At 36.7% G+C, this 13,227-nt stretch overlaps 1 protein-coding gene across 7 annotated transcripts; it reads right to left on the bottom strand.

The window, feature by feature from the left end:
• Window positions 1-70: 70 nt before the first annotated feature.
• srsf3a (serine and arginine rich splicing factor 3a) lies at window positions 71-13,087 on the bottom strand. 7 transcript variants are annotated; one of them, XM_086292902.1, is made up of 8 exons: window positions 13,019-13,073; window positions 11,207-11,265; window positions 5,373-5,419; window positions 3,815-4,025; window positions 3,596-3,730; window positions 1,059-1,097; window positions 852-938; window positions 71-737 (listed from the first exon to the last, which is right to left on the bottom strand). In XM_086292902.1, exons 3-8 carry the CDS (start codon window positions 5,377-5,379, stop codon window positions 710-712), a joined length of 507 nt encoding a protein of 168 aa, XP_086149028.1. In that variant the 5' UTR covers window positions 5,380-5,419; window positions 11,207-11,265; window positions 13,019-13,073; the 3' UTR covers window positions 71-709. The 7 variants fall into 7 exon arrangements, 5 of the variants coding, with proteins under 5 accessions (XP_086149028.1, XP_086149030.1, XP_086149027.1 ...); XM_086292904.1 differs by lacking the exon at window positions 11,207-11,265 and having other exon boundaries at window positions 13,019-13,087; XM_086292901.1 differs by lacking the exon at window positions 13,019-13,073 and having other exon boundaries at window positions 11,207-13,012.
• Between the last annotated feature and the right edge of the window lie 140 nt (window positions 13,088-13,227).

Raw genomic sequence — 13,227 nt, 5'->3', positions numbered from 1 at the left:
CATTTTCAGCATTTGCCTTTTTAGTTCTAGTGTATGCAACTATGAAAACAAAGCAAATGTTACAGAAAACTCACCTTGGAAAAACATTTATTGAACAAGATGTTAAACTGTATCAGTACATGTTGTTGGAGCTCAGACATTCAAAAAAAGAAAAAAGAAAAAAAAAAAAAAAGAATCTAGTCAATGCTTTCTTTCGCAAAGGAAGGCATTTAAAAAAAATTAATTACAGATGATCATGTTTTAGGGATAGACTACAATAACAGCACCATATTTACAGCATTTGTTAAGAGTCTTCTTTTCTGTTACTGGTATGAGAGAAAAAAAAAAACCAAAAAAAAAAAAAAACCCCACACCACTCCCTCTATACCATGTCACAGTAACCGAGCAAGAATAGTAAAATAAATAACCAAACCAAAAAAAGGAAAGAAAATGAAATGATGACTTTAAACAGTTTTAAAAAGAAAAGTAAAACCAAGTACTCATTTTCAAAGCATGCAGGGCAAGACAGAATTTAACAAAAAACCCAAAAAAACAAAACAAAAAACAAACAGTTTACACCTTTCTTGATCATTCAACAGACCATTAAGACCCAAACATGGCCAACCTTAAATTGCCATGAGCTACCCAACAAAATCTAAAAAGAAAAGACTATAAAAATGTACTTTTTTGTAACCATAGCATAAGCCGGTAGATGAGCTTTCCAAGATCTTCATTTCCTCTCATTAGACCGGGAACGACTGTAAAACAAACCAACCAGTGAATAAATGCAAAATTGATGGGGAAAAAAATTGTTAGCTTAATATTAAGTTTGAAGTTCAAGAACAATAAATATAAAAGTTATTTTGATTTACCTCCTCGATCGCGAGAAGGATCTTGAGCGCTTACGGTTCTTCTCTCTGGAAGCAGACCGATATCTGCGTCTATCTCTTGAAACAGACCTGAAAAAATGTTTTTAATGATTTTTATCATTTGCCATAGACAAATGTGTGGCGCAAAAAAAAAAAAACAAAAACCAAAAAAACCAAAAACAAACAAAAAACAAAAGGTGACATGGCTACCTGCTGCGGCTGCGGCTGAGGCTCCGTCTCCTTGGCGATCTACAATGTAGGGGAGGGGGGAGGAGTTAAAAAGAAAATTAAGAAGAAAACATTTTTTTAGAAATATTAAGAGAGCATATTTAACATTTCCCATCTCTAATACAACCTTTGAAATTAGTTTTTCTTGATCCCTACAGAAACATGGGTTACATGTGGAAACGTGGTTACACGTACTTCCTGGACTGTTAACAGAATGATCATCTGTATCCATGAACTGGTCAAATGTTTATAAGGAAACTTTGTCCAATGAACACAAATCATGGAGCAAGATATCAGAATGTAAAACAAAATCAAGGCTCGGCATTAAGGCTTGTCTGAGAGAAAGACCAAACAAATTATGTGACAGCTTTTTTCCTTTCTTTTTTTTTTTAAACCAAGCATAAAAACATTCTTCAATCACCGATCTACTGTGATCCTCCTTGTGCACAATGTTCCCCAAAAAGTAAAATACCTCCTTTAGCAGCAACACAGGAAAGACTGATTATTTTTGTTTTTTGTTAAAAGAAACTTTGATGTGGGACACATCCTAAAGCAACGAAAAATAGGGTAACCTACAAGTAAAAGGGTCTTTAAACCGAAAACCCCCCCCAAACAAACAAAGAAAAAAACCCCCAAAGAAACAAAACAAAAAAAAACAAATTAAAACTGCAAAGAAAAAAAGTTTACTTCCTGTGGTTATCACTCAAGATAGCTTAATGTCGAGCCCTGAAAATGCACTCAGTAGAACAATTACAATGAACACCAGATAAATGTAGTTCATTTTTGAAATGGAAATTAAAGAATGGTGGTCAAAATTCCTTGACCGGTTTTTGCAGCACTGCACTGAATTTTCTCCAAATTACATAACTGCTGAAGAAAACTGTCAAGCAGCTATGAAAGCTAGATTAAGCATTAAAACTACAAAGAGCAGGATAAAAGAAACTTACTATTTTTGGGGGAATTGGACAAGATAGAAATGACGCAAGGAAGCCAGACTGATGGTGAGGGAGGTCGAATTGCAGAGAAGATTTGCCACAAGATGCAAATGTTGGAGATATGAAGTTGCCTGGTGGCTGGTTCGAGGGGGGTAGTTGTAGATTTTCCCTGCCTTTTTTGGGGGGGTGGGGGATGGGAAGGGATGTAAGCCAAGGGCTGTCCCCGCTGATACAGTAGATGTTTGGAGAATAGAAAGAGTAAAGACGCTGATTGGCTGATAATGTGAAGTGGACCGCTGTCGATTGGGTAAAGGTTGGAGGAAGGAGGAGGATGCTGGGAACTGCATGCTCAGGAACCAAAAGCTTGGTGGAACCTGACGACTGGCGGTGCGCCTGGGTCATGTGACAACACCAGCCAAGCTGATTTGGGCTCACTGGTCAGCAGTCACATGATGCTGAAAGAAGACTAGTTGATTGACTCAGATGGTGAGAAGCGTGGTGGTGACTCTGAAACGGGGTTCAGTTTTATTAATAGATGGCAACTGAACTCAGAAAAAAAATATAAATAAAATTTACACCTGCAGAATGTAAGTGTAAAAATATTTGATGGGAGATGAAGGGCTAACTATGCTTCTGAAGATGTCTTTGTAAAATAATATCACTCTGGCAGAGCTTGTTGTTTCAACAGTTATATTTTAATAAAAGATTTAACCGTTTACATAACCTGCCACTAATATACCCTTGAAATGATAAAACAATGAAAAAAAAAAATTGTATCAAAATTATTACTTCAATCTTCGTGGGATCAGGGGCCGTATTCACAAAATATCGAAAAGCTTGAATGTAGCTCTCAAGTGGCCAATTAGTAGAAACATGAAAACGAAAAATGAAAAAACTAAACAAAACACTCATCACTTGCTGAGTTGGGGGAGACGGGTTAGAAACTCCAGAGCTCTGTCTTATAGAGCCTGAAAATAATGTACTTAATTTTGGTGAGAAAGCTGGCAGGACAGGACTTGTTGAATGCGAATTCACCAGGCATTACCCGACTGTACTCACAACAGCACAATCACATGTCCAAAGAATAGTTGAGATCTCCAGTTTATGAGCGAAACCTGTAATGAAATGAGTGCCTACTATGTAAATGTTTTTTTCCCCCCTCTTTGCTTTAGTCTGGCACTTTTAGTTTGCTTTAAAAAGAAAGTATGACACTTTGTGAATACAGCCACAGATTTTTTTTTTAATTTTTAAAGAAATAAAAAAAGGCAAGAACGCTTGAATGCAAGTGTGCAAACAATTTGTTTCAAGCTGTCAGAAACTTGATTCCTTGCTTAGTTTCAGTTTAGACTATGACAAAACTAAAAATAGATGGTAAGAAACTAGATTTTTGCTAATATATTTGGCCATTTAGTCGATCTAAAACTGTTTTGCCAAAATCAGAAGCTGAAAAATAAGTGTGTATTTAATGAACGTGTGCTTTGTCATTTGTACTCTTATTGAACACTGCAAGTGAGAATTTTGTTTGAAAAAAATGTCTACAGATAAATAAAACAGTAAAATAACTGTCAAGTAGGAAATGCATACCTGCGTCTAACAGGAGGACTGCGTCGCCTAAAATCATCTCGAGGGTATCGGCTCCAGGATGGAGGAGGGCCACGGCTCCTGGAGCGTTTTTCTCCAGTGGATAACTCAACGCGTACTCGACAGCCACACATGGTTCTGAACAGAAGTCAACAAATGAGCAGAAAGCAATGCAAAAATCAAACACAACTACTAATAAGTGTAGCATGTTGAAGGAGTTACCTGCCATCCAATTCTCTCACAGCATCTGAGGCATCTCTGGGATCTTCAAACTCTACAAAAGCAAAACCTGGGGGATTCCTGGCAACCCAAACACTTCTTAGAGGACCATAGTAACCAAACGCTCTTTCTAACTCCGTCTTATTTCCATTGTTTCCCAGATTCCCGACATAAACCTTGCAGTCGAGGGGACAGTCTCGATGAAAAGCAGGGTCTTAAAAGTGACAGAAACACAAACACCCATCAAACGATGAAGTAGAACAAATTACGTCTCATTCATCAAAATGTGCAAATTAAATGTAAATTATGTTAACCTGCATTAAAATATTTTATTTTTCTATGTTGACTAATCCAAAGCCCTTCCAGCCTCAAAGTTTTCTGATCTACTGTACATAGCCTTACTTTAAAAGACTTATTTCTGCAGCCAACCATGTAAAATAAAGTCAACTAATGCCATTCCTTGTTTAATTTTATTTCACCAATTTTCAACTTCTTTTTCTTGAAAAAACAATCAAGCAAAAAAATAAATAAATAAATAAATAATAAAAGCTGGGGTGAAAGCTCAGTCTACCGCCCTGCATCTTAGACTGTCCACAGAAAGAGCTTAAAGTGCTTTGAGTACTACTATCATGATAGTGATGGAGCCACATGTAACTAGAGTGTGAAAAAATTTTTGACGAGACAGCATGAGTCCACCATGACACAGAACAAACAGTGGTTGTGGTAATTCAGTAAATGGTTTTGTCTTCTTTAACTTCTTGTGTAATGTGCACATATTTAGAGAATATAATTTTTTATTGACAAACTCATTCATTGGAGTCACCATCTGTTAGCTTTGCAGTGTTTGAATTAGGGGCTGTGTCCAGCAAAGTACTTTTTGCCTGACGATAATGCTAGGCCATCCTCTGAAAATGTCCAGCTGAGAATACTTGAGAGCACTTAGAAGTCACCGCACATTTTCAGCACAGACAATTTGGTTGCTATGATACATAACATCTACTTTACCTGACTGCTACTGACCTGGTGAACGAACTGTTCTTCTAGACCTTTATATTTAACATCAATATTGTGGTAGACATGGATACTCAGAGAAGCAACATTCACTTCTCATCCATTGTTGCTCAGATGGTTGTCAGCATGTGTGCAATGGGAAAGCCTGTCTGCATGGCATTTGTCCCAGTTCTGCTTGATGGGGTAAAAAGTGACAAGCACAGCTTTCTATCAAAAGTTCAAGATCTTAAGGCCTGGCAACCAGTAAAACAACCCAATCACAAAGCTTGGGAGAGATGCTCAGTGCCCCATTGCTGCTGGCGTTTTAACAATACCATCAATACATGCCACTCCTATTCCAAGCAATTCCAAGAACATTGCTCTTAGGAACTACGCTGGCCTCAGGAAAAAAATACTTTGGTCTTTGGACACACCCCTTAAGTTCACAAATACTGTAATTCTTTTAAAGTCACTTAGCATGTTCTGTGTTGTTTCATGGGACACCAGGGCACCTCCCTACTGCAAAACAAAGCAAGAAAAGCTACACGACTAACTGTCTGAGTTGTCATACCTCCCATTTCAAATTTATTCTTGTTTAAGTCCAAGACTCTGTTATCCCTGAAAAGAAAAAAACAAAACAAAATTACAAGAAACAGTTACAGTCAAACAGCTCTGAGAACAGTTAATCTATGGCCCCATTTAAAGCTGGTATCAGTGAATTGTTATATTTGCATTCACTTTGCAGCACTGCAAAGCCTTTTCTAACAAAGAGTCTCATTCAGGTTTATACATGACTGGGTTGCTTATAACTGCAGTACCTACACAGGATTTTTAAATATTTAACAACCGCACACTTAAAAAAAAAAATCCAAAGCCAACGCGTTTCTTTTTGGGGGTGGGGCGGTCTCTTTAGTGCTTCTTTGGTGCTTTTCGGATGAATGGTGAATAAAACTATGTTGGTTAATTGGTCAGAGGTATATAATATATAATACAACAATAAGCTAGAAAATGGGGTGGCTTCTATTAGCAGACTCCTGAGCCTTAACACTGGCTATACATTTCCAGGCTAACAGCACCAAAAATAGTTCGCTTTAGCTTGATTGTTGACGGGTAACATTAAAATTGGATTTTAGTTACTCTAAAAAGACATTTCTTAAGAATATTACAAATTACTTTTGAGTCCAACTTTTCATCCGAACGATAATGCAGCAAAGTTTTCCACCACCCTTCAAAACCAACCATGCGAGGATTAACGTTACGCTAGCAAATTTAGCATTTATTACCGCGAAACGATTTACAAAAGAATTCGTCGCGATGCGAATCGGCATCCTAGCTGAATTCACACGAGAAACGTGTGGAAGACCGAACCTACCTTCCTGTATGGAATATAACTCACCTTTTTACAGCTAAAACTCAACAAAAAACCGCTTGCAGAAGATTTCACGCCGCTCGTTTAAGCAGCAGGCCTAGCCTGTTAGCTTATTAGCGCCTCGAGTAAAGCGGAAGAGCGAGGGGGAAAAAAGAAAAAGCCCACTCTTCTTCTGCGTGTGTAAAACGCCATTAAAACACCGATAAATGTCTATACTGCCACCTACTGTACCAAAGTGGAATGTCTGCCACAACACATTAAACTAGCAAACATGTGAGATCTTCACCCAACTTTTATAACAGAAAAATGTAACCAGAGAAAGTTTAGAACATTTTACATGACTGAATTTTTTAAAAAGCGCCTTTACTTCCATCATCACATCATTATATTTAAATATTACTGTTATATGTGTTACTTCATAGGATAATCAAGGTATAATAAAGTGAACCAAGCTGCTATTAGTCTAAGGAGCGACTGGACTTTAAGTTTTGTGAAGACGTTTCACTTCTCATCCAAGAACCTTCTTCAGTTCTAAAAGCTGCTATTACATTGAGTTAAACTTCATAATCCCTTTTAGTCTACTTTGGCTATAGGTAAACCTATCCCTGCCCCGAGCCACTTTAATTTATATCTACACTGTTAAAAACAAACTCAAAGCAAGCTTATTTGTAAAGGGCATTGTTTCATTTATTCATAGAGGTCAAGTAAAATGTACAACCATGTAAAAAAAGGGGATACAAGTTGAACTAGTAAAACTATAGCCTAACTTTACATTTAAACTATGTACACCATGTACTCTATATACCGCAATAACACTTATTTTTTTTAAATGATCTAAGAAAAAAAGTGTTATAACTGTGGAGACTGGCCAGATGTCATACTCTTGCTTCTGTCTTCTTACTGGTGCTTTTCTTTTCAGACCTTATCTGTGCTACAAGGCTGAAGATTTTTTTAACATCTGTTCTTGTTCCTGTGTCCTGTAGCCGGTAATCTTTTTCAGATATTTACTGCAATACTAGATTTCCCCTGTGTAAACACGTAAGGCTCTTCTGCCTGAAAAAATATCGTCCTTTCTTCCGCCATGTCAAGCTAACCTTTGAAAAAATAAAATGTCAAGATGTTCTTATTATTGTGACATTTTAAACCCCATCACCTCATGGAAAAAAGGAAAAAAAACGTTAGAGGTGTTCAATGGAAATAACTGAAACTGAAAATAATTAGTCAAAAATGTTTAAATAAAAGCACAAATGCTATCAGAGGAATTGCAGTGATATCTATAAATGAACACAGGCCATTTTTATACATACATAGAGTACATATACATTAAACACATATTAGTGCATTTACTCAAGAAAAAAAATATTATAATGCTTGTATTTTACTTAAGTGTTTCCATTTTATGCTGCATTACACTTCTACACCACTCTAATTTAGTGTTTGTGAGTTGTGTTGTAGCTCTACAACAAAAAAGGATTTTACACTGTTTCCTTCAAACTCTTGATGCTTTAGTGATGTAACACTTGCTTGAAGTAATTCAAATATGTGTAGCAATTCTTGTTTCTTCCTTTATTTACCCCCCTTTTCAAGTATCTAACAAACCCTTGGCCTTAACTATGACCCTGACCTTTTGACTATCCTCAGATTTTTAAAGAGAAATTTGATTAACGTCTTAACGTTTGGCTGCAGTAATCACTATTATGATAAGAAAATGCACAGACTCAAGCATGAAGCCCACTGTCTAGATAAAAATTCACTGCAAATGTTTTTGCTGTGGTGCATAAAATGTAGTCATAGTACAGATACGATGTTTTCTATGTTCTGTGACAAGAATCGCACAGTTTGCTCAGTTTGACCTTAAGAAGATAAAGCAGTGCAAAAACAGCTGCCTGCCATTTAGTAGTTACATAGGAACACAAGTAAATCAACAGACAGGGCTATTGCTCAACACATGTGACCTCTTAGAAGCGCGCAGGTGGGTGGGTAGATAATGTATGTACACTTCCCGTATAGAGGCGCATTCAAGACGAAGTGTGGAAAAGGGGGAAGAATTGTGTAACAGAAGTCTTCATGCATCTCTGACCATGAGGCTTACCTCAGGTCACAAAGGGGCACAGTCAGAGAAAAATTAGCAGCTCAGTCTTTATTTATTGCACGATGGATGGATGAATAGGGAACTCTGTTTTGCTTGTTCTCCAACGTTATGTGTAACCATATGTGTAATCTTTAATTAGACACATATTGGAGACATTAATGTTTCATTTAAACTTGTTGCGAAACACCCTGATTTGTATCCCATTCTGACACAGTTTGTGATAACGGTGTTGTGATTTAACCGTCTAACATGTCTGGTTAAAGCCAATCGGATTCAAATTAGTTTTTGAGCAATTAGTCATTTCAACCTCATGCTTTTGGTTAATGATTGCCTGACGTGACAGGTTAAATTGCTGTGTACTAAACTTCTTAGTAATCGACACCCTATGTAATAATTAAGAATAATAACCCTTATTACCACAGGTTTGTTGAGCGGGGGTATCACTACTTTAAACTTTTTTTTTACTGAACTGGGCTCTAAGGAGGTCAGGAGGGAAACTATTTAGTGGATGGCAAATGGTTTACAATAACTTCATGTACAGCAGAGGGGTTTGTGGGACTCCAAATTATGATGACATTGTGTCAGTGACAACAATCTGATCATAAATGTTCAATGAACGTGAGAAAATGCAGAAAAGACCACAGAGCATTGTCATTGGATTATTGGATGCCCTGTGCATAAACAGATATACTCAGCAGCCATTTTATTAGGTACACATAGCTTAAAAGTACACTCTGTCCTCACAGTCCTATGATGAAACATCCTTTCATAAAGCAAATAAGGGAAGTTTTGACTCTGTGTTATGATTCATTTGAATGTCGCAGCTGGTTTTATTACACTGACAGGTGTTTCTACCACTTTGTTCATTGATATAAACTCAATGAAATGCAGAAACCTATTTGGGGTTTTTAATATATAAAAAAATGAAATAAAATAAAATAAAATCTCCTTTACAGTTGCATTCTGTTTTTGGGATTTAAATCAGATATTTCCTGTGGCAGTTTACTTAGAACACATCCAAATACTGTGTGAAAGCCCTGATTTAAAAAAAGTCTTCAGCTGATTTGAAATGATTTCAAAAAAGTTTCATTCTCTCCGAGACTCAAAACAAACCATTAAGCTCCTGTTTTTCTTTTAACTCAAAAACAAAAAGAAGTTAAAATCTTTCCTCATCAGTTATACAAAGTGATAAATGTCAGACATAACACAAAACACACCAAAACTGAACTATGCTGACAATAAAACACAACCTTTTAAGGTTTGTGTTGACATGATGAAAATAGGACTGCTGTTATTCACTGCCCCATTTCTCAGTCGTTTATTCAGGGCCCTTGGCAGACACAACAGTAAAGAACTCTTGCTTTTGGTGGGGGGGGGGGGGGGCAAAAGTTCAGGGATAAAAGGGATCACTCGGGAGATTACTCCCCTGTACGTATCACGGATGCCTAGAACACAAACAAAGAGCATTATGTTGCTCAGCCTGTAGCTGCAGAGCGCATGTTTGTGTGAGAGCAAGTGCTTCTTTAACCTCACCCTCCCATTTGCCTTTTGCTTTACCAAATGAAGCATTAAGCTGCCTTTGTTTTTCCGTGTATGTATTCCCCTGCTACCATAGGGTTCTCCTTGTAGCTATTTAAATGAATCATCTCTTTTTTCAAGCATCCACTCAGCACAGTGTTTTTCAATCAGATTAGTACAGCACATTCTGTTCTGTTTCACTTCCTGATGACTGTGCAGCCCGTATCCCTGAATGAACTCACCCGCGTGCTTCTGGTTACACCAAGATACTCATTCAGACAGATGGATTCTTGCAACTGCCAGTCAGATTTTTGTACTTTACACAGTATTTAGCAAAATCTGTTAGACACCTATCAGATTTGCTGTTTACTGTTTTGTTTTAGCAAAGATTAAACGACTTTCCGATGCAAAGTGATAGGTAAGTAGCAGTAAGAAGGCCACAAAGTTCTAAAAATAAGTTACAACTGCATGTATAAAACAGCCACAGACCATTGATGTAACCTTTGACCATCTAATTTTCATTTGTCTTCTTCTTCTTTTTTTTTCTCGCCTGCCTGGGTGCTTTCACCAGAACAGAAACAAGATGTTCTTGATGTTTCAGGAAGGAAAACAACATCTCAAGCCATGTGTCACTATACATATCTATTCATGCATCTCAGTTCAGCCCAAGCCTGTTTAATTCATTTTGACCTCCAGTTAAGCATTGCAGTGTAGGGGAAAAGAAGACAGACAAAGCAACCAGGACGCCACAGTTCACGAATTTTGGTAAAACAAACAAACCAACCTTTGCCCGTGCAGGAGTTGACCGTCCTGACATGGTGTTTTATTTTAGATAATCAGTACTATTATTTTAAGGGTTTCATGTGGGCAGTGACACATAGTGAGGTTGTGTTTTTACATCTTTCTGTTTCTGTGCTGTTTTTTTTCTTTAAATGTGAATAACATGTTCTAAAACACATGTGTGTGAAAGCTACTTTCTTCCGATAACCAGATGCTCAGAAGATTACTCACCCCAGCTGACAATATCCCTGTTGCGTTTGCAGAGTCAGGTTCACTTGTGTTATGTCACCTATATAATTAACAGGATCATCATGTTCCCTCTCAATAGCAGCTTGCTGTCTGCCAGCAGTGTGGTCAGACAGTATCCTTACCACCTATAATGGTGGGATTCATCATCTAGAGAGACGAGGCTCTTTGAGCATCTCGGTTCTATAAAGGAAAGTTTTCCTCTCGCTGTCTGACATGAACAAATTTTGGTTAAGTTCTCGTTAATGATTCACTCATAACATTAATTCGAGGCATATTTTATAATTTTTAATACAATAAATGTGATAAACATAGACACAAGAAGCAGCCATAAAGCATGTCAATGCCAACACCCTCAACCGCAAAAGCACAAAACAAGGCCATAAAAAACTTTTATTACCATGGATTTTAGGTTCTCTTATCCCCAAAGTAAATGTGTCAGTAAAAAATAAGTTCATCCTAGAGATGTGAAAGAGAAAACATATTAACCATGAATGTGATAATAAGCAAACACTTGCTTTAATCATGTATAATATAAAAAGCAATATAAAAAGCCTAGAAATGAGATAAAGGCTGTTTGAACACAAGATTTCATCAGCATGCAGAGTGTGCATCTGGGGTTTCCACATGACGAGAGCTTTCAGCCTCCTTACAGGCTGTTTAGGAGTCATGGTCAAAATATACTCAAACACATGCCCTTTGGAGAAGAACATGACCACTGTGAAAAGTTTGATTACAACATAAATCAACTCCTGCTGGGTTTTTATATATATCATTCTGATGATATTTTAAAAATATTATATTAAAATACTCTGTGTTGTGTCTCTCACGTTCATCTCTTTTGGTGTGTGTTTAGTACTTCACTACTATTTTGACTTCTTGTATATTTCAGGCGAAAACTGTCTCTCCCTGATAACTGCGGTCTTTCTTGACCCGGACAAAATTTGACTTGCAAAGCATCCTTCATAAAATGCAATGCATTTCATGCTCACCTGAAGCAGGTTGCTACTTTAAGTTGTTATGTAACATTTTGCTTCACAGTGAGCACTTTAGATATGTGTTAGATGTGACACTTTTTTCTAATCCTGTTAATATGGAATGCATAATGAATCAAAACGACTTCAGTAACTAAATTACAATTTACAATTTTGAATATTTATTATTTTATTTTTCATGTGGATTTCCAGGTTAAAAAGCAACTGCCAAATTATAATGTGTTTATAGTGCCTCATTACATATAGTAACACTTAGACAATAGTATTTTTTTTTAGGTTTTTACTTTAATTAAACTTTGAAGACTTTAAGAAGAACTGTACTTTACAGTAAGTAATTTTCATTTTGTAATTTACTAGGATACAGTAGCAATTATTAGACTACAGTAATGGCTTAGACAGGTTTAACATACTGGTTCTCTAGTGAGCATCCACATCAGAGTAAAATACTGACTGATTCACTACAAAATATGAAAACTATTGTATCGGGAGGTTAATGATTAATAATGATTTATAGAATGAGACAGGATTAGGCATATTCACCATCTGTTCTTGGTTTATTACATTGATTTATCATTCAGCACTTTGGCAGGGACTGCCATTATGTTCCCTCACAATGAGTACTTCTACTTTTAATAATGATTTATAATAATAATAATAATAATAATAATAATAATAATAATAATAATAATAATAATAATAATAATAATTTATAGGAACGTATAGTTCCCAAAATTTGACTTGCAAAACAAGACTTAATAGAATATGATGCGCATCACTAGAATACCATAATACTAGAATCACACACAGCACCACCTGAACCGTGTTTATACATTTAAATGGACGCCTAACACACTGGCAGGACTTTTCACTGTTACTGGTTTGACAGCAAAACAGCTGTCGCCAAGATTTTACTTGCAAAGTTGGTAAAACAATAGCTTACACCACGTAGTGAGAATAGAGAATTAGTATGTAACATGAGGAGTTTGATTTTTATATCTAACTTGATTGAGTGGTATTTTTTTCCAACTAGTAAAAGATCTTCATACTTTGTTGCAAAGCCGTAAACACCACAATAATGTAAACACAGACTGTTTGGGAAAAGATGACAAATTATCTCCGCCCAGTAAAAATGCCAACATGGAAAAATACCACCAGGAATTAATAAAAGAAACAATAGTAGAAAAAAAACATGCATGCGCTTTTGTAGAAGTCCTTACCCTGAAATAAGTGACAGTAAACTGTCCTTTAAGCCATAAAAGTCTCCGATAAGTAAATATGCTACTCCCCCCCCCCTCTGTTCTTTGTAAGTCTACAGAAACAGTGCGCTAATCCGTATCACCGCGCGTCTTATCGGGCAGTGAGGTGTGCTTTTACTTCGGTGATTACACATCCTCATCTGTGTCTGCAGGCGGGCTGTTACACAGTA

Source organism: Aulonocara sp. 'chitande type north' Nkhata Bay, linkage group LG5 (assembly GCF_057382095.1).
Source record: "Aulonocara sp. 'chitande type north' Nkhata Bay isolate Kocher_YH1m ecotype deep benthic linkage group LG5, A_spYH_male_GT1.1, whole genome shotgun sequence".
Classification (NCBI taxonomy): Eukaryota; Metazoa; Chordata; class Actinopteri; order Cichliformes; family Cichlidae; genus Aulonocara; species Aulonocara sp. 'chitande type north' Nkhata Bay.
Note: the sequence above shows the minus strand (reverse complement) of the source record. Positions and strands in the feature narration are given on the sequence as shown.